Raw genomic sequence first — 20,216 nt, 5'->3', positions numbered from 1 at the left:
TTAGTGGGGATGAGAAGCATTCCCTAAGTAAACTTCATTCCTAACCTATCAAAACTGGGGTTGGTTGTTGATTACTAAAGAAAAACAAAACCAACAGTAAAACAGCTAGCAAAACAAAATGAAAACTGAAACCTAAAAAACCCCCAACCAAATCAAACCAAACCAAACCAAAAAAAAACCCCTGTAAATAATCATTATAGAGTTTGGAGTTTTCAGTTGAAGATTTTTGAGTTTTGGGCATAAGTACTTCCTGGTTTTGTGAGTGAGGAATGAGAGGTAGAGGATTGGCTCAGGTATGTCTGAAGGGCAGGGGGAAGACATGCAATAAGTGGTTTTGCTCCCGCTGTTGGAACACATGTTCTTTGAAAATAGTTTCACTTGCAAGAAGCACAGCAGAACCTGACCTCAGACTTTTCTGCCTCTTTCCAAGACACTTTCTGTCTTGAAAAAGTTTCTTCAAAGGCACAAATACTGTTAACCATCTCTCCTAAATCACCTTAAACACATAGAATAGATAATTCAAGCAAAGTTGTGATTGGCCAGAATTTACTATAAACTTAGCTTTAAATTAGGGAAATCAAGTTGTGTGTTTCTCATGCAGTGGTTAGGAACTGAAGTAGGAAATCATGCTGACAAATGAAGTGAATGGAAACAGGAGACAGAGTTACTCTGTGATTTAATCCATTGTCCTAAATATGTTAGATGACTAACTCTATAGAAATTTTTGCTCTTTACTGCCATAAAGCTGTGACTTAAGTTATATATCTTTAATAATTCTACAGTATTTTGATTCATAAAAGTTGAGTACATTGGAAGGAGCTTAAAAAATGCATTTTAGTAGGCTTTTTGACAGATGTGATTTAAAAGCTTAGAGAAAGCAATGCACCTGTCACTTTTAATTGCAGAAAGCTTTCCATCTATTAACTTTATTTTGCCAGAGCTTTCAAATGAAAAAATTCCAGTATCTATTTTAATTTAACTTTCATTGGGTTTGCCAGAAGAGCAATTAATTTTTAGAACTTCCAGCTATGAAGTTGTGCTTCAGAAAGCAGTCTCTCTATCTTACATACCATTAAGTTTCATCATATGCCTGTCATACCTTAGGAACATCTTGATATCCTTGCAGAAATGTGGCAGTGAAATGTAGACATATTGTCTGTAGCACTAGGTAGGGTTTACAAATACAAATGTTCGTATGATTGGGTTATTCCTATCCATCATTAGATTGCATCTCTCTGGAGCTATAAGTACATCTGTGCCTGGCAGGCTTATGTTAAGGCTTATGTTATCACTGATGCATATGGGGCCCATGTGTCAGTCTTCCAACAAAGATATATAGCCTTGCGTAGGAGCAGGATTGGATATGCTTGTGTTTCAGCCTGTAAATCAATTTCTGGGACCTTTGCTACAGATGTTAGAAGCTGCAGGTCTGTAAAAAGAATATACTGTAACATGAACTGAAACAGAAGAATAAGCATGAGAAGGAATTAGCCATATGGCAAGAGATAGCAAGTGCAGTGGAGCTATGAAGAGGCAAATTCTCACACCTTCTCTGCTATCTGTGTAAATATCGTTTAAATTCAGTCACCTCAGGGCTCAGAGTCGGTCCCGTTCTAAGAGGGGATCTGTTCACAGTCAGTTAAAAGAGCGAATACAGATGCTCCTGCTGTTGTAAAGTTGCATGTCCTAGGATTTTTGAGCTGGCAGAAGTCTTCCTGAATTCCCTAGAAGTGCAAATGGATTCACACTGACTGCTTTATCAGAAAGCCCAGCTGTACAGGGCTGAGATGCTGATCTGTTTAGTGGCTATTATTGGTACAGGTGCAATGCCATGTGTTCTTATATTTAGCCTTATTTCTTAAATCCCTTTTTAACATTTATGCTTCAAACAAAATGCAGTCAATCAAAATATTTAAACATTTTATGGTATATTTTTAAATTAGTCCTTAAGCAATAGGGAAGCTTATGCATTTTTTGTTGGGGTCTTTAAAAGTAAATTTAATAGTCTTTTTTTCCCATTACCATAACTGTTCTCAGCCTCTCTGTGGTCACCTGGACCTCTATTTTCTGAAATTACCCATTTATTCACTGCTGGAGTGTGTAGTATCTTGTGAATGGAGACGTCAATGTCACCCTTGCTCATCCGGAGTGTGCCGCACTCTCATTTGATTGCAATTGCTTAACTCATATCCCTTCCATCCAACTGCCTTTGTGTGCCCTCACACAGCAAAACACAACACCCATCCTCCTGAATGAAAAAACCCTCAAACAAGAAGAGAAAAACACCACACCCCCCCACACAAATGCCCTTTACCCTAATTATTAGGGCTGATTAGTGGAATTTTCTGGGTAGTTACTTGAGGCAAAGCTCCATCAGCTGCTTAGGAGAGTCTGGATATTGGTTGAAGGGAAAGAATTTAGCAATTTGGGAAAAAAAGGCTTGAGAATATACAGGTAGAGGAAAAATATCTGAAAAGGGAGAAGATGGGTTTTTAAAGTGCAATTAAGAGCAGCTACTTTTTGATGGTGTCAGTGGAAAAGTGCAGTCCTGGAACAGAAAATCAGCTTTGTAGACTTCAAGCTTAAAAAAATGTCTGAATGGAAATTATTCCTAGTACAAGCAGCTGAGCCTTTTTGCAAGTTTGAGAGGGAAAAGGGGGATAAATATGGCAGAAGTAGCAATAAAATTTAAGCTTTTCTATAAAAAATATTAAATTCCATTTTGCATGGATTATTTTTCCTAGAACATTTTAATGTGGTTTACATACTGGTATTGTGGCAACAGCATACACACAGGGCTGTAACAAGAAATGGGATTTTTCACATTCTTGAAATATAGAATGCAAGCACTCTGATGCAGATATTACCCATAGTTGTTCATCTTATTTTGCTATTGATTAAGAAATTGGTTGTGATAAATTCATTCTGTAATGGCGAATTTTCTTTTTATTACTTACATACATTTTTACCATTTTTACAAGGGTTTTCAATTCTAAATAGCCCCTGAATCCAGGTAGGATGCACTCTTCTTGCTTTACAGACCAGTTATATTGCCTCTTCTGTATTCTCAGCTCCTTTTTTAAGAGGAAAATACCTCTTGAAATTCTCATTCTTTGTGTGGCACTGAAAGGGAAAACAATTGTGGTGACAGAAGTTTGGGGGAAAAGGCTGGAAAAGTCAGAGAAATAGAAGGCAGGCTCAAGAAGAAAGAAAAGCCTGGAGCCCTTGAACAGAAACTTGAGGCTAGGCACTTCTGGGATGTGCAGCTAGAGTATTAAAGTAATCTAATCCTGGTCAGTGGGAAGTTTTACTTCCAGAGTACCTGAATATATGTATCAGTAATTGCCCTGAAGTTTCTCAACAATTTTTTTTTCTCCTAAGAGCTTTTAATTGTGTTAACCAGCACATAAACAACACACAACAAATAGAATAAACAAAAAAATCCAGTCATTCAGTTACTCAAATAATTGAGCTTGTTATTACTGTTTTATAGTTCATTGTCAGTGAAGTGGAAGATAATATGAACATACGTTTCTTGTCCTTTCCATTATTAGTTTTCTCATAGAACAGCTAAAAGCCCTAGTTCTTTGGTCCAGAAGCCCAGTGGTGCTAGTCCCTGTACTTACTCTTATGCAGAATAAGAAAAATACCAACAAACCAGCACCCAGTAAAGCAAAATAGTTTTGTGAAAGATATTACAGTATAAGAATTGACAGATATCTATAAAGAGATGGGTGAAGACCAGAAAAACAGTCACATAAAATTGGTCATCTTGATAAGCAGCCATGATGGTAGCTTAGCTGTTGTCGATTTTTTTTAAATCATCTGTGGTAATCCTTTAAATAATTTGCTTTGGATTCTTTCACTGTTTTAGCATAGTTTTTGGCACTGACAGGCAACAGCCTTAAAGCTTGAAGCATCAGTGCTTCATATATATTATGCAACTATACATATTGTATAAAGCTAAGACTGTACAATAAATCTGTCTTATCAAGCAATGAGCTATCTCAAGAGACAATCCCCAAATTGCATCATTTGACTCGAAGGAAGAGTGAGCACAGTGCTGTTCAACATTAATGGTCTGCAAGATCTTTTCTAGTTTACTCTTCAAATTTTTCCCTGTCTCTTGACAAGTTGTTCAAGGTTAGTTTTACTGTTAGGAAAGACTTGAACTACTCAGGTTATTATTAGAGTAAAAGTTTGGAGCTATACTTCATGAAAAACGTCCAGGAATGTAATTATTACTTGTCTGTATTGGAATTGCAGCTCTGCATAATGGGGTTGGATCAGGAATCCGCTCTGCTCTGTTTTGAAGAAACAGAAATTGCCACAGCTTGCTGAGTGATATTTCAGAAGAGAATATACAGGGTTACCGACTGTGTAGTGAAACTAGACAATGTACCAGACAACCTTTCAATCAGTTCCTGAAAGTGCTTACAGTTTCAATTCCAAAGCAGGTGAAACAATATTAAATATTAAAGACATGTTGACAGCTGCAAACTTCTTCTAAAAAGGAAGTTTTGTTACAGGGAAAAGTAGTGATAGATTTTTCAGATACTGTTGAAGAGGTCTTTTGGAAAATTAAATATGCCATCTCATCTATTCTTAATGTGAGCAGATCCCCAGCCAAGCCAAATGGATGTTTCAGCCATGCATATGCTGAGTGTCTAATGTGCCAGAAGAAGTGAAAGTTACCTGGCAGAATCTTGTTTTATTCTTTTAAAGTTCTCAACTTATAGTGCATTTTCAAGTCTGTCAAGTGTAATAGTTGATTAAAAATTAATCACCAAATCGCCTATCAGAGACAAGTAAAATGAAAATAGCAGAATCTTCACCCTTTCCCTACAAAGAAACAGTCTTTTGTGGCCTTGTATGAAAAAGTGACATATAAAGATTTAAGTTATTTTCTATTTTGCCTTCAATTCCAAACTGGTTAAAGAAAAAGGAGAGGGAAATCCACAAACAAAACCCATATCTGACCTGAACCTCCCCAGCACAATTTGAGACCATTTCCTCTTGTCCTGTCACTTGTTACCCAGGGCAAGAGACTGATCCCCACCTATCCACAACCTCCTTTGAGGCAGTCATAGAGACCAATAAGGTCTTCCCTGAGCCTCTTTTTCACCAGGCTAAACACCCCCAGCTCCCTCAGCTGCTCTTCATCAGACTTGTACTCCAGACCCTTCCCCAGCTCCATTGCCCTTTGGACTCCAGTCCCTCAATATCTTTCTTGTGCTGCAGGGCCCAGAACTGAACACAGCACCGGAGGTGCAGCCTCACCATATGGATATACATCCACATGGGTAAAAGCCATTTCCCACTCTGCAAACTGCAAGTAGGGCTGTAGGTCAACAATGCCTGCACACATCACAGCTGTGCTGCTGTCTTGGGCCCTGTTGGGGAATGATAGTGCTATTAGGGATGCATGATAAGCAGCAGTCAGTAAAATGTTACTCAGTGCCTTTCTTCAGCTTGACCAATTTGAGACTGTGGGGAGGATAAAAATTGTCAATTTTTTTCTTTGGGGGGTGAGGGGTGTTCTTAAGAGCTTCAAGTTTTTCTATGAAAAGGATTACGCTGAAGCCAAATTTGAAGTAGTATGTCAGTTCTCTCTGAAATTGTGGGTGGTCCTTTCCTCTTCAGGAGCTACAATATGTAATTTCCTTTCTTGTTTTGTTTTGGGGTTTTTAAAGAATAAATGGTGAATGGTGAATATTCTTAGGCAATTATTTTCAGTAGTATCTGAGTATACAAATTGATTTAAGTACACTTTTGGAGACACTGTAGAGTAGAATTGATTTTGTAGCCCATGGGTTAACTTTTCTGCCAAGACTGAGATTGAAGGTTTTGGCTTAGTCCAAACCCGAAATGTATTCCTATTAAAAAGTTAAAGGCCTAGTACTTGTACTCTGTGCTATTTAGATTCTGCAGAAATCACTAATTACTAATACTCAAAATTATAAATAAGTTGTGTATTATATTGCATGGGTATGAGAGAGTTTCTCAAACAAAAAAAAAATATTAGACCTAATTATCAGAATTTAAATTTTGGATGACTTGTACTAAATGTTAAGGTTGAAGGTACTGGTAAACTCCGGAGATCACCAGACTACCTGTACTACTATTGTGTAGTGCGTTACTTTTTCTCTTTTGCTGTATATGTTCTATACTTACGCATAAATGATCTCTCTTCTTTAATAAATAAATAGATAAAGTGGATTAAAAGACCTGCTGCTTAAATAATACAAATAATAGTATGTCAGAACTATAATAAAAAGTACATTTTGATTCTGTAACAGATTTATAAATGGATGACGTTTAAAAAACCTCAAGCATTAAGAATGAAAGAAACATCAATGATATCATCAAAAGTGCTATCATTAAAAAATGAGAGATAAAAGTGGGCAGGGAAATTCAGTCTGAATATTCTTAGGAAAAAAAAAAAGCTGCATTCCTTACCATGGGAATTGGTGTGACTCTAATAATTCAGTCCGTGTTGCAGTGATGATTGCCCTGTGTTGTGAAATGTGAAATACTCACTTGGGCAATGTAGCACACCATGGCCCAGGGAGTGATCCTGATTTGGCGTGAGAATAGGTTATGTGCCTACTATGTGCAGCATCTGAATCTCTAGGGAGTCAACAGAGCAAATGGAAATTAGTGATGCGGAGAGAACCTGAAACTCTGTGATCAAAATCTTTCTCATCGGTTTTGTGCTCCTCAGCAGGGTACTGATACATGCTACCGCTGATACATGCAACCTTGGTTTCCCCATCTGTAAAAGGAGGCTCGTAGTAGCCTTCTCATACATGAAATTTTAATCCTCCTATGGGAAGCAGCAGCAATAATGGTTTACAGGACTGATGTTTGAAATTATAATTTATAGGTTTTATCTTTATAAAGGGATATATGTGCCATAGAGACATATTAGTCTGATAGTATTGGACACCTTTTGTATCTTCAATATGAAGAGAAATAGCTGCAATGATTGTTTTACTAAAGAACAGAAGGAAAAAACATTGAAATTAATAGGAAGTTAACTGGTTTATTTCACAGTCAAAGAATAATGGTGCAGCAGAGTTGTTGGTTGTTTGATTTTATTTCTTTGTTTGTTTTGCTTTTTCAGAACAAGAGTTTAGACTGTATTTTTAAGTATATATTTTTAAACATTTCCTTGTTCCATCATAATTGATCTGTAGATCTGCCAGGAAGCTATGCCTGCTAAAAGGACATGACAAGCCATTTGGGTATAAGATTATCTTCATGAATAAGTGATGCTGTACTGTAACTTGTTATACAGTAGCTGTATAAAGTTAAAGCCAAGCATATGTCAGTATTCTTACAATTAACTGGATAAGCCTCGCTTGACTGATGGGAAAGGTACTTAATTGTTTGTATATATTAATGTATTTTCTGGACATAGGATAAAACATGTTGTGTCATAGATTAAAACACATTGTGTCACGTTTGTTTAGAAAGCTTGTGTTACAATCTGATATATTTCTGCCATGATGGAATTCCCAATAGGCTTCAGTATCTTCAGTTCACCTGAGCTACTAATTTTGAAGGAACTATCTCTCCAGGTATAGCACCACAATGTTCAGTAGCATCTGTATTCTTGAAGACTTTTTACTTTGGTTTGATTCTCATTACATAGTTTGGAAAATAATTTTCATATATACTTTATCCTAATACAACAAAAACTTGTGGTTGTCGAAGCATGCCTCTGTAGCATTCAGAAAAGGTCTTAGATTAAATTCCTAGTCATGCTGGAATTTTGCAATTTAGGAGTATGGTTGTATAGTGATAAATGAAGTTTCATGAGCAGAAAAAAACCCATCTGTTCAGAAATTTTCCATGTTAACCCAAGACATCTAATACAGAGTAGAAAAACGTATTTATTCAAATTTTGGAAGTCGAAAACTGGCATCTTAGGAGTAAAATCCAAATCAGAGATCCATTGCAACATGAAAAATCTACTTTGGGGTTTCATTCTCTCCTCTTTGAATCGGAAAGCCCATGGCTATGGCAGCTTTTGCCAACAGAGGCAGCTGCCAGTGTTCATGATAATATGAAATAATCTTTTGCCATACTTCTCTGGAGACATATCAAGACAGTTGAAACTTGGGGCTGTGGCTCCCTTGTCTTACACTATCATGTGTCAGCATGTTCTCGCCTTCCATATCTCAGATTTTACTGCTGGTGTCTTCAGTGCCTCCCAGTGAGGCAGAGTACTTTGCTTTCCCTAAGATCAAAACCAGAGGAGTAAACAATCGCTCTTAGGTCTTGCTCTGGAATAGCTTTGAGGTTTTAGATGATGTGCCTCGTTAATGTGACTGTGACTAGAGAAGTATCTCAGACCATGCAAGACCTCACAGGTCTTAATCAAGTCCAGGATCCGGTGAGTAGCCTATACCAGAGCACGTTTCACAGGCTCTTTCTGCAAGGAGCTCCTTAATGAATAGGTAGTGCTTGTCTTCTCCCTGCCATCTGTATTTTTTAAGGTGTACTCAGATACAGAAATATTGCAGGAACACTGAAGGAAAAGCTGATCATAATAAAAACAGCTGAAATGGGCAGGAACATTTGATATTCATAAATCAATTGTTTTGCTAGCTTTACTATTTTAGGATAATTGTCTATTTGATACCTAAAAAGAAGTTGTTACTTGTTCCATCAAAATCATCTGATTGGCCTAGGTGATAATTGTAGGTCCCTTTCAACTGAACTATCCTATTCTAAAATTTGTTGTTTGGTTTTTTTCACCATCTTTGTATTCCAAGTGAAATCCCCCATGTCCAAATACATATAATAGATTTTCAGTCAAATAATTTAAATAATTCTTATTCTTGTTATTTCTTTGAATGTCCAGTAGTCTCATGAACTATGACACTTTGCCACCTTGCGCAGGCATGGAGGATTTCATGCAGAATATAGTTAGCTAATGTTAAGACTGTTGTTTTCCAGTAAGAGAGAAGTACCTAGCAAGGCTTACTTTGTTCATGTCACTTATATGTAAATAATTATCAGGCTGCTGATTATGGAATAGCCACTTTCTGAGAAGTTTTTATAAACTGGTGTAAGTAAACTGGTAAGCATTCAATACTTAGTTTGGCTGAGTATTTCTGCCTCTTCCTTTAAAAATCAGAACACATTACTCATTCCCAGTACTCAGTATTTTGCAAAGTACAGGATGGCAGTATAGATTTATGATATCACTGGTCAGACACAGAGGGAGGTTAAACCATAGAGGAAAATAAAATTACAAGTAATTAAATTTACAAGCAGGTTTGCCATCTTCAAAAGATTTAGTGTTTCAGAATGAACAATGATTTAGCCACACAACAAAACTGTGATGCAGCCTTAACAGTTTATGATATAGATATTTTATGTGATGTTTCAATTTATATAATTAAAAATTGAGCACTCCTTTTTAAGGGTAAATAGGATATTCAACTGAGAACCATACATGGTAAGTAATAAAATAACTGAGATGTGGTAGTGTTTGCATTTTTTAAGAGCTGAAACATTCTATCAGGATCATTAATTTCAGGTTATCTCAGGGCTTTATCTTCAGATAAGAAAACAATACTGTATGTAAGTCTTCAAGGTTTTATCTTCTGAGAACGTGTTTGTATCTTCTATTGGTATGAATTTCAAATGTTCACAGGACTCTAAGCTGTGAGGTTTTTCCCTGATACACATCTCTCTACTAACCAGTAGATATGATAAATATAACTGTACCATTTCCCGCCTGTTCTTAGGAGGGATTCAGTAGTAACAAGGTTTTTGGCAAGGTCTTCCTGCTATTTCCACAAGTGTCATACATTATCATTACCCATGGATACTTAGAGAAAAAACCCTGCATACACAAAATGAAGCTGTTGGGAGAGGGAGAGTGGGGCAGAGGTCTTTGGGGCTTTTTTTGATGTTGTTTTTGTTATTGATTTTTTTTCTAGTTTGCTTTGTGAAATACAGAAATCTACATTCTTTTAGGCATAATGTCAAATTAGACAAGTTCAGTTGCTTTGTCAGAATATCCGAATTAAATCTTTAATCTTTGGAATTTGGTTTAAAAGCTGAGGCATATGTGCTTATCAGAATCCATTGCATGTAAATTTCCTTTATCCAGTTTGTTTAAAAAGAAATTTTATTTTACAAAAGCACGTAATTGCAGAACTTATTTGATCATGGATCTTAGAGAATCTATACTATTTCTGGTTTTATTGATGAGTTTGAATAGTTGGATAGACTATGTTAATTATAAAAAGTAATTATTTAGATGCAGCATATTTAGTCTTTGATTTAGAAAAACACACCTGATCTTCTAAGAGAGGAAAAAGTAGTATGCAAGTTTTTCAGAACATTGCTGTAGTTGGGCAAAAATTCAGAAATCTTTGTGCATTCTCCACTGTGTATCTTCATTTATAGTGGGATTTAGCTTTGTTTGGTGTATGGGTTTGGTTTTCCTTTTTTTACATTTGAGAAAATGAGGTTGCAGCCAGATATTACAACTCAGAAGAATTCTTGACTTATATACATCTTAAACTTATCTGAAACAATCTGCCGTACCCAGGCTGGTTTGTGCATCTAGAGCAGCAGTGATGCTCATTTGTGCCTCCTCTAAAAAATCTCTGTCAGCTGCTGCCAGTCTAACTCACCCAGGTGGCTTTTGGTGCAAATCTGCCATTTAACCCCTGTATTACCTTTTAACTTGAGGAAACAAACATGAGAGTTCTCCTTGAGAACATCTCACATTCAGAGAAACTGAAGTTACATGTGGCCCTGAGCACAGGTTTGGTGATGCCGGAGCAAGGAGGAGTGGTGGAAGCCGAGGAATGAAGGTGCTCTGCCCACCACTGCATGACATAAATGAGGCTCACAAAGTTCCCCCATGGAATTTTCTTGAAAGCTCAATGTCTAAGGTACTCCCTTTAATAACTTGGAGTGTATCTCTCTAGGAATTATATAACAGAGTCAAGAACAATTTAGTTGCAAGAGGCCTCTATGACAGCTAGAATCTGCATAAAGATGAATTTGTCTAAACATCCCACTGGATCATTGTGCTCTAAAGAAAGAAATTGTCAGATAGCCTTGGCTTTTTCACTCTAGTTGTATTTTTAAATTAATTCTGCTGTTTCAGAGGTATTCTGGATTTTCATGTAAGGTCTTGGGCTGTAATATTAGTGGAGGATAATTTGTTCCAATTAAAGTATCTTGGTCATATTGCTGCTTTCTAATGCGAAGCAGGTTCATGCCTTTTTAAAAAAAATACAGATCTTTTCTTATAAAAGATGTTTTGTTGTATCCTGGCTTCAATGTTACTGAAATGCTTAGACATTCTTTCATTTTAGGGGTATCAATTGCCATCATAGAGTCTCTGTTCAAATGCTGCCTATTTTTGAAATGGAAGATGAAGTCCACACAGTTATTAGTGCAGCAATACAATGACCATCAGGTTGAAAAGGGGTTTTGCACCTTTCTTCACTACAGAATATAAGTTGCAAAGTCAAATCAATGTAGTGTAATGGCCTGCAAAATTGTCTGGTTTAATCTACAAAATAGATTTTTGCCCCATTTGCCCTGAAAGTCACAATGCACCTTGTGCTGCTTGTGGCCATTTTTGTGAGCAGTCTAAGAATTGCAGTGGAATGGGTTCAGTCATCAATAAAAAAAGACCACACACAGCTTCTGAGTTGTGAAATGTAGGTGTAATTTATGCAAGAAGAAAAAGTTGGATGTTTGTTTAAGCCCCTCAAGGTTTTTATGAAGAAACCTTTTTACACTGTGCAGATGAAAACTTGAAGCAATCAATAAATAACTACTAAAAATTTTCCTGCTATAAGGAAAATCATATTTTTTTATGAGAAGTAGAATTTTGCAGTGTCGAAATGAACTTACACTTCTGGTAGAGAAACAGTTCAAAGAAAGTTTCAGAAACCAGCTGATACATTGCAAAAAAATTACTTTTGGAAAACAACAATTGCCAACCTTACTTAGCTCTGCATATTTAAATGGATGCTTTAAACAATGCCTTGTTCAGCAAGGTTGGGAACCTTTGCAGTCAAGCAGTTTACATTTGAAATGAGCTAAAATTACCAGGGAACACTATACTTCAGTTTTCTTGAGCTTGTGCTACATGGAAATGGTGTTGACTGTGCGGACCCAGCAGAAAATCTAGCATGCAATTAGTTAGTCTTCTGTCTTTTGCACATCCAGCCTAAGTGTATTGTCTGTTGAGGAACCTGGCACAATAGCTGTCCTTTAAGTCCTTGTGTTTGTGCCAAAATTTCCCACAGAAACAAAGATTTTGACCATTGATATTTTCTATTAGTTTTTTAAAATAATTTGCACTTGCACTGATGGCCTCAGTATTGCTCATCTTTCACTTTTTAAAATTCTATAAAATGGTGAATGATGATGTTATATCAAATGCCATGAAAAGCTTGATGCACTTTTACCCATTATCTCCTCTAGTATATGAGTATGGCAGTGGCTTACATAGATACATACATATATCTGTGTTATAAACTCATCATTGATCATGATACAAATCACTACTGCTAGCTTAGCCACTTCACACATAATTTTTTATATAGGTAAAATGTATTAGTCAATTAAGCAGAAGTGTAAATATAGATATTTGCATTTTATGCTTATGAGGGAATTTTTTTCCAAGGAAGTAGGCTGTTAAATCATGTTACCGTAACAAATGCTGAAGGCTGCTTTTTCATTCATTGCCCCTGAATTTATTGTCAGAGCAGTGCAGTCATATCCCATTTCAAGATTACTTAGGTGGCTTGAAAATTAAATCACAGCTCACAAATTCTCTTTTTTCACACACGGTTAATAATACTAAAATTGGGTCTAGTTTTAAGTATACTTCGTAAGATATTGCAGTGCAATTAGGTGCATGAACTATGAAAGATTTAGTAAATAGAAAGTGATTTTCCATAAATTAACAATGAATTGGATAAAACAAAATTGCTGTCAATGTATGTGGAATTATTTTCAAAATAATTATATTGATATAAATTTTGTTAAAGTTGGGCATTATGGGGTTTTATAAAGTCCTCAAATTTTTTTTTTTGTGAGTTCATAAATCTGAAAGATCTTCAGGAGTGATTTCTCAGAACTGGCAATATGAGCCCATGCTAGATTACATTTTAGAGAAAGAATATCTCAAAAGCATGACTATTTATATCTAATCAACTAAATTATTCTTGCTTGTTCACTTACTCTGAGCTAGATTTTTTTTGCTGTGCACAGTTTTGCAATGTTTCTCTAAAAACTCTATGAAAAAGGCCCTCTAAAGATGTCTCTAAAGCTCAAGACAGAGAAACTTCTGTTAGGAGCTGGATTGCATTTGATATGCTTTGGAGTGAAGATCCTGGATTGGTTTTAGAAAAATGAAATCTAGTTAACCACAAGAAAACTGCTGTGCAAATGGACTTAAAATCCCTCTGTAGATACACGTGTATGCATCTGATTTGTTTGTACATTTTATTCAGATGCTTAAGAAAGCTTCTTCATGTAATTGTGTTGCCCATATTGTGTACAGATAGGTGCATCTCGGAGGGCTTCCAAAAGAAGATCCGATTTCATAATTTTAGTACAACGAAGTAGATAAGCCCCTTTGCAAGACTTCAAACATTCATGTACCGTGTGTGATAGGTGTATTTGGTCCAGGGTAGCAAACTATTGTCTGAAGTGAAACCTCCAAACTGCATGTGGTATAGATACAGCAATACTGACTTTAACGTATTGGTCATCTTCTATTGCAGTGCATCATTGTTAATAGTGCATAGCATAAATGGAAAGTTCTGGATCCTAATTTGCTTTTGTTTCTTTCTTTTTTATTTTCTCTGTGTCTTCTGCTACTGTCTTCAGTTCACTAGATTTTATTTCCAATATTGACCTGTGAAGGCCAAAAATATGTCTGGTTTTCAGAAAAAAAAGGGCTGTTTATTCATACTGATAGCAAAAAACCACTACTGAATAATAATTTTATAAGCATTTTAATAATATTTCTCTTTTGTAAAAGACAATAGTTTCAGATAGCATGGTACAGCTGATCATACAGGGATTTGGGGAGGAATATTAGATATCTGCTGCAGAATGTATATTAATTCCTTCTTTTAAAATATATGGTGCTTGACACTCTGAAACAAAAGTCAGAAGCATATTGATCTCAGATATTACACAGCTTCATTGTTGTTTCTCAATAGGTCACTATTTGTTCTTTTTGCTGGATTACAGTCTTCTTTACATAAAGCTGAATATACTATCAAACAGGGATTTGCAATGGTTGAAAAGTGAAAACACTCACTTCTGCTTTTTTTTTTTTGGCATATAAGTTGCTATTTTTAAAGGAACTACTTAGTGCAACACAGATAAACTGTTTTGACTATTATTGCTACTTCTTCTTTTCAATTACAAATCAGTTAATGTAATAAAATTACCTTCATTAGAAATACTGACTGAACCATAATGGCTGAAATTATTTTCTTATATTTCCTTTTTGTTATATGCAAAACTAAATATATATATATAGCATTTTTACATTTATTTTAATTTTTTTTTCTTAGTGATCTTAGTGAAAATCAGATTCAAGCAATACCAAGGAAGGCATTCCGAGGAGCAGTAGACATAAAAAATCTGTAAGTATTTCCTTCTTTCCATATATTCTGATGATAATACTTTGTTGATACAGTGCTATTTCATTGTATCAGATTTTTTTTTTCTAAGAACTGTTACAGCTACATAAGGAATCTCTGCATAAAACCGATACCATTTGCTTTGGCAAAATACTTTAACACATCTTAAACATCCGAAAATTGCCTTATGGAAATGTAAAACATTGAAATAGAGTTGAAGACAACATGGCATTATAACTATTAGTTTATAAAACCTGAGTTTAATATTTGAATGTCAGGCAATTTGAAACATTTTATGGCTTCAAGTGGAAAAAATCATTTTGCCTTGGTTTTAAAAGTTTGCCTTTTGTTTGCTTGCATAAAAGAAAATCATGCTATTGTCTAGTTTTGCTAACATATGTTTTTATACTTGTGTGACTATTTTTCTTGCTCAGTTTTCTTCTGTTGTCTTTTCTGAAAGAAAGACACTTTCCTGGAGATAGTGACCTTGATGTTCACGGGCAGGTTTTGTATTCATATGGTTTCTAAATGTGGAAATACATGAATTTCAAGACAAAGCAAAGCAGTGACTTTTCAACTTTCTGTTCAGAGTGGTAGGTCAGTTCAGTGGATTGAACGAGTCAAGCAACCTGAAGACTGTTCTGAACTTCTGTAGCAGGAAATCAAATGTCATGCTCTCAAAAGCTATAACACCTGCTGTAAGCTAAGCACTCGCCACTTATAAACAACCAACAAAGACAGAGGACATGCAATAATGTGTTTCAGAAAGACTGTGGAGCTTCCAGTGTGATGGAACTGTGAAAAAATATGATTGCTAAATTATGTGGCATCAATAAATATAGGGAAATATCAAATCATTATAGGAGGCTTTCATGTAATTCCTGCTGAAATATTTTTTATTAATTGAAGTTGCCAGTTTTAAAAAAGAAAGACAAACTTTCTAGTTGTACTGCTTTGTAAACACAGTGCTCTGTGATTGTAAAGGGAGGGTTGTGATGTATCCTCAGTAGGAGAGGATGGGACAGGAAGCCCTTTGCGTTTCTGTCTTTCTGTGATGGACTCTACTTCATTCTGTTGCCTGCAGCACTGCACACAAATTGGTGAGGAAAATGTCTTTTTAAGATTTAGTGGAATGCCGAGAATTTGGCCTACTACAGTTCTTTCCTGCTGTGAAATTCTATCGTACCTCAGTGGAAAAAATTATTATGTTCAATTCTATTGTGTTCCTAAACATGCAAGTGCTTCTCAAAGTAGCTTTGGTACTTTGGTTTAATTGACAGGTTATGAGTTTTTTTCAGAACTAGTCCCATCACTATGCATGGTGAAAAAGAGGTTTGGCTACAAGAAACCTGCATTTTTCTGCATGATCTTTTATATTTGAAAATTTATACAGCTACAGAAGGGAACTTTGGTAGTAAAAATATCATTGAGAATATTCTAGTGGCAAAGCAGCAGTTTAGAATGTAAGTGTACTTACACATTGTAAGAAAACTCCAGTTAGAAACAGCATTAGGATGCTAATCTTTATCTGAGATATTATTTTTATCTTAGTGTGTATTTTTAAGCTAAGGATCCTGAATTGTGTCTGAAACTTGCATAAAACAGTAGATCTACCCTTTAAAGCCTTTCTCTTTTGGGGAAATAATATTTTAAAAAATCATAAATTCCATAGCATTGCCACAAATTCCAAATCATATCCGTGGCATATTTTTTAATGTGATAGGACAAATACTACAGATATCTCCTCATTAGCTGTCCCTGGGAAAAAATGCCATCAAAATCCTAATCTGAAAACTTTATTATCCCTCTACAGTCACTCTGCAGAATGACCAATGAGTTCATGGGGTGGGTTGGGTGGATTCTAGCACAGCATTTATATAATTAGATCAGGCCGTTGTGCCTTTCCAGAATCTTTGGCAAGGAGAGATAAACCCCAGCCTTCCATCTAGCCTTGGACATTACTTAGAGAAGAAAGGTATAGCAAGAATTTTACAAGTTTTATTTCATTGTTCAAGAAAATTAAGGAGACAATTGATAAGTGATAGGTAGTAGAAGGCATCACTATTCCAGAAGGAATTGAACTATCTGAAAGGAGGTTGTAGCCAGGTGGGTGTCAGTCTCTTTCCCAAGTAATAAGCGAGAGGATAAGAGGAAATGGCCTAGAGTAGCACCAGGGGAAGTTTAGATTGGACATGAGGAAAAATTTCTTCACCAGAAATTTTTTAAAGCTTTGGGAAGGTGGCCTGGGGAAGAGATTGAGTCACCATAAACTGGAGGTATTTAAAAAACGTGTAATATATGGCATTAAGAGACATGATTGAGAGGTGGATGTGGCAGTGTCAGGTTTACTCCATGATCTTACAGGTCTTTTCCAACCTAAGTGATTCTATGAGTCTATGAAGGTGATTAACCTAAGGTCCAGGAACCAAGTACTTGTATGTCCTTACTAAGAATTGTCATAAACAGAATTCCATATTTGTTCTAGTTTTGGATAATTTTTCTAGTAATAGCCCAGTAGCTAAGCATAATGTTAAAAATGTTACATCTCTTCCAAACTCATCTATGAGATATGGGCAGGTACAAAGAGAAAAGAAATCTGCATTAGAGCATATTGTAATATATATTTAAAAAAAAAAAAATTGTGTAACAATAGTAATTACATCAGTTTCACTTTAATTTATGAGCCTTTTTTTTTAACATGGAATGATTGATAACCATCCAGAATAGTAGTTCTATTAAGCTCTTTTAAAAGTGGCTAACAAATTTCACAGAACTTGACCTGGTAAGTATTTTATGTTCCTGAATGGAGACTCACCATTCTCTCATTTCCACCAAATACCTTTGTTCTGAATCAGGAGTTGGAATATTTTGGATACTTGTATACTTCTAGTCTTTGCAGAGCAAAGGGAATGAGGTGTTAATTCAGATAATCTGAAGGAAATGGCTTCCTTTAAGGTTGATAATACCACTAAAATCTCCTGCAGTATGTTAGCTCCAGAGTCCTCTTGATGTTTCTCAGAAGAAGCAGTTTTGTTTCCATAAAATGCATCCATTGTGTTTTCTTTCTAGACATCTTAATAACACTCACAGTATAGAATCTGTAGAAAATAAAAACAAAATGGGCAAGACATTATGAGAATTGACAACATGGGCAACCTGCCACACCCTCATAATAAAAAAAAACCAAACTGAGAAACCTTCAGGCCTCACAAATGTAATTTACATCAAACTGGAATTACCCAGTTTCCAGTTTGTTATGCCTTTTGTCTTATAGCTGGGAAGAGTCTGGCTCTGTCTGTACTCTCACTTGAGGCAGTTGTAGGCAGCAGTAAGGTCGCCCCTTTCCCCTCTCTCTGAAGGCCAAAGAAACACAGTTCTTGCAGAACATCCCCAAATGTCACTTGCTTCAACCCTCTCATCTTGGTGGCCCTCTTTGGACTCAGTCTCTGTCTTCTACTGGGGAGGCTAACGCCAGGTGCCATCTCACAAACTCAGAGGTCATCTCACAGACGCCAAACAGAATGTCCCTGGGTTCACTCTCACCACTGCAGCACAGTTGTTTGTAAAGCATTAAGCTCTTCAGTAAAAGTGACAAAAAATGAGGGAAGCATATGTTGTAGTAGTTCTCCAAACTATAAAACCAGTATCCATTATTTTGGCTGTTCATATGTAGGAAAACAAAATAGCTGCAATGTGTCAAAGTCTCAATTTTTCTATTCAAGGAATTATTCTTGAATGACGTAGAGTAATACACTGTAAGTATAGCTACTCATCTGCAACTTGAGAGAAATAAACGTGAAATTCTGGAAATATAATTCTGAAAGTTACCCTTAACTTGCTAATTTTTCGGGGAGAAAAGTATTCACCAAGACATTAGATTCTTCAGAGAACACAGTGGCACCCAATTTTTTAAAAAATAAAGAGAAATTATCATCTAAATGGGAAAATAAACACAATTTTGTTAATATACATGTTAATGAAGGTGTCATAACCCTCCCTGGTGATATAGCACACACACTGGATGTGAAAGATGTTCTAAATTTTCCCAACCTCAGGAATTTTGTTTATATTTCATATGGTAAGAAAATGCTTTAGGTGCCCAGATTGTAAGCTTGGATGGGGTGGTTTTTTTGAAGCTGGTTGAATTAGGAAGAAAAATAACTCAGTTACATAAAGGTGTAAGACACCACTGAAAGAACAATAGTGCTATGCTCTCCTTTTGAGTAGATTTTGACATTATGACTTTTCCATTTCAAGTGTGTAAAATTTTATAAGATTCCAATTTTCTCTTTCTCTGTGTAATCAATACTTGGCAGAGGATGGAAATGAATATACAAATATCATGGTGGAATTGTGCTCTAAATATATGCAATTTTAAATGTTACCAAAAACAGCAGGGCACATTTTCATCGTATCTCATGCAAGGATCTTGTGCCCTGTTTTTCTTATCATGCCTTTGGCCTTTCTTTCGACTCCTCTCTTCTTTGTGTTTATTTGGTTCCATTCATTCCCAGCAAGCAGGGGAGACTGTAGCTGTCATGCCAGGGATAAAGGCTGCAGGGCAATGTAGTAGCTTCACCCATTAAATTGCCTGGGAAAATGAAGAATTAGTGAAGAGGGAGACAGTCAGCAGCCTCCAATCAAAGTCCTTCCCATTATACTAATCTTTGTCCAAAACCTTGATCGGTATTACTTGTTGCCCTGATGCCTCTTTTATGCTGATTTTGAAACATTTAAAACTGCCACTAAGGACATAAATGAATTTTGTATTAATCTTTTTTTGGGAATGATTGGACTTTTTTTAATTTCAGATATTAGTAGTTGAAAAATAGTTTCCTGCTGAAGCTGTTCTAATTACTTATTTCTTCTAAGATCACGCATAAAATTCCACTGCAACTGGAAGTATAGTTGTCTATTCATTTGTACAAGTGCTGTTCCAAATGCATCACTTGTCTAAGATATGCTTAAAGAATCTAGAATTCAATATTTCTCATGCTTGCTCTTACTGAGAATCTCAACTGGACCGCTAGCCACCTGCATTTCAAGTTTACATCAAGAAGGATTTTCACAGGGTGTTAGTGAAATATATTCTGTGTATGCCTAAGATTTTTGTTATAATAAAAAATAGCTCTAAAGCCATGAAGGAAAGAATAGGTACAGTTTTCTAGTGCCTCCTAAACCTCTTGTTCCCAAGCAGGTTGGTGATCCTTTGGTGAGCCTTTGGCAAAAAAAACCCCTTGTTCTTACTGACTGTTAAAATAAATAGCATTTCAATACTATTTTTAGAGTTTCGTTTTCTTTTAAAAATTATTTCTTAATAATGTGATCGTATCTTTTGAGTCATTTAACATACAGATTGTTCATCTTGTACACATTCTCCTTTTGATGATATTCTTCTGTTTCATTTTTACTTTTTTTTGTTATTTGACAATATAAAATAATTCTGGGATTAACCAAGTTGAGTGCTAGACAATTTTTAGGGGATTAAGCACCTGAACTATAGATCTGTTCTCCCTTTTCTTCTAGTTTGTTCAGCAAGTATGGGTTACTTGGATGTAA

The 20,216-nt window shown here is 35.8% G+C and overlaps 1 protein-coding gene across 19 annotated transcripts in view; it reads left to right on the top strand.

Moving 5' to 3' along the window:
- Nucleotides 1–20,216, top strand: part of SLIT2 (slit guidance ligand 2) — a 263,131-nt gene that overhangs the window by 136,350 nt on the left and 106,565 nt on the right. For all 19 annotated transcript variants that reach the window (XM_042053071.1, XM_042053072.1, XM_042053063.1 and 16 more), the window contains exon 5: nucleotides 14,589–14,660. In XM_042053071.1, coding sequence (XP_041909005.1) covers nucleotides 14,589–14,660 — 72 coding nt within the window. The remainder of the gene's footprint in view (nucleotides 1–14,588; nucleotides 14,661–20,216) is intronic.

Source organism: Corvus kubaryi, unplaced genomic scaffold (genome assembly GCF_017639235.1).
Source record: "Corvus kubaryi isolate FWS band 111438036 unplaced genomic scaffold, C.kubaryi_AGA036_p1.0 split1-131, whole genome shotgun sequence".
Classification (NCBI taxonomy): Eukaryota; Metazoa; Chordata; class Aves; order Passeriformes; family Corvidae; genus Corvus; species Corvus kubaryi.
The sequence above is the reverse complement of the archived record's forward strand: the minus strand, read 5'-3'. Positions and strand labels throughout refer to the sequence as shown.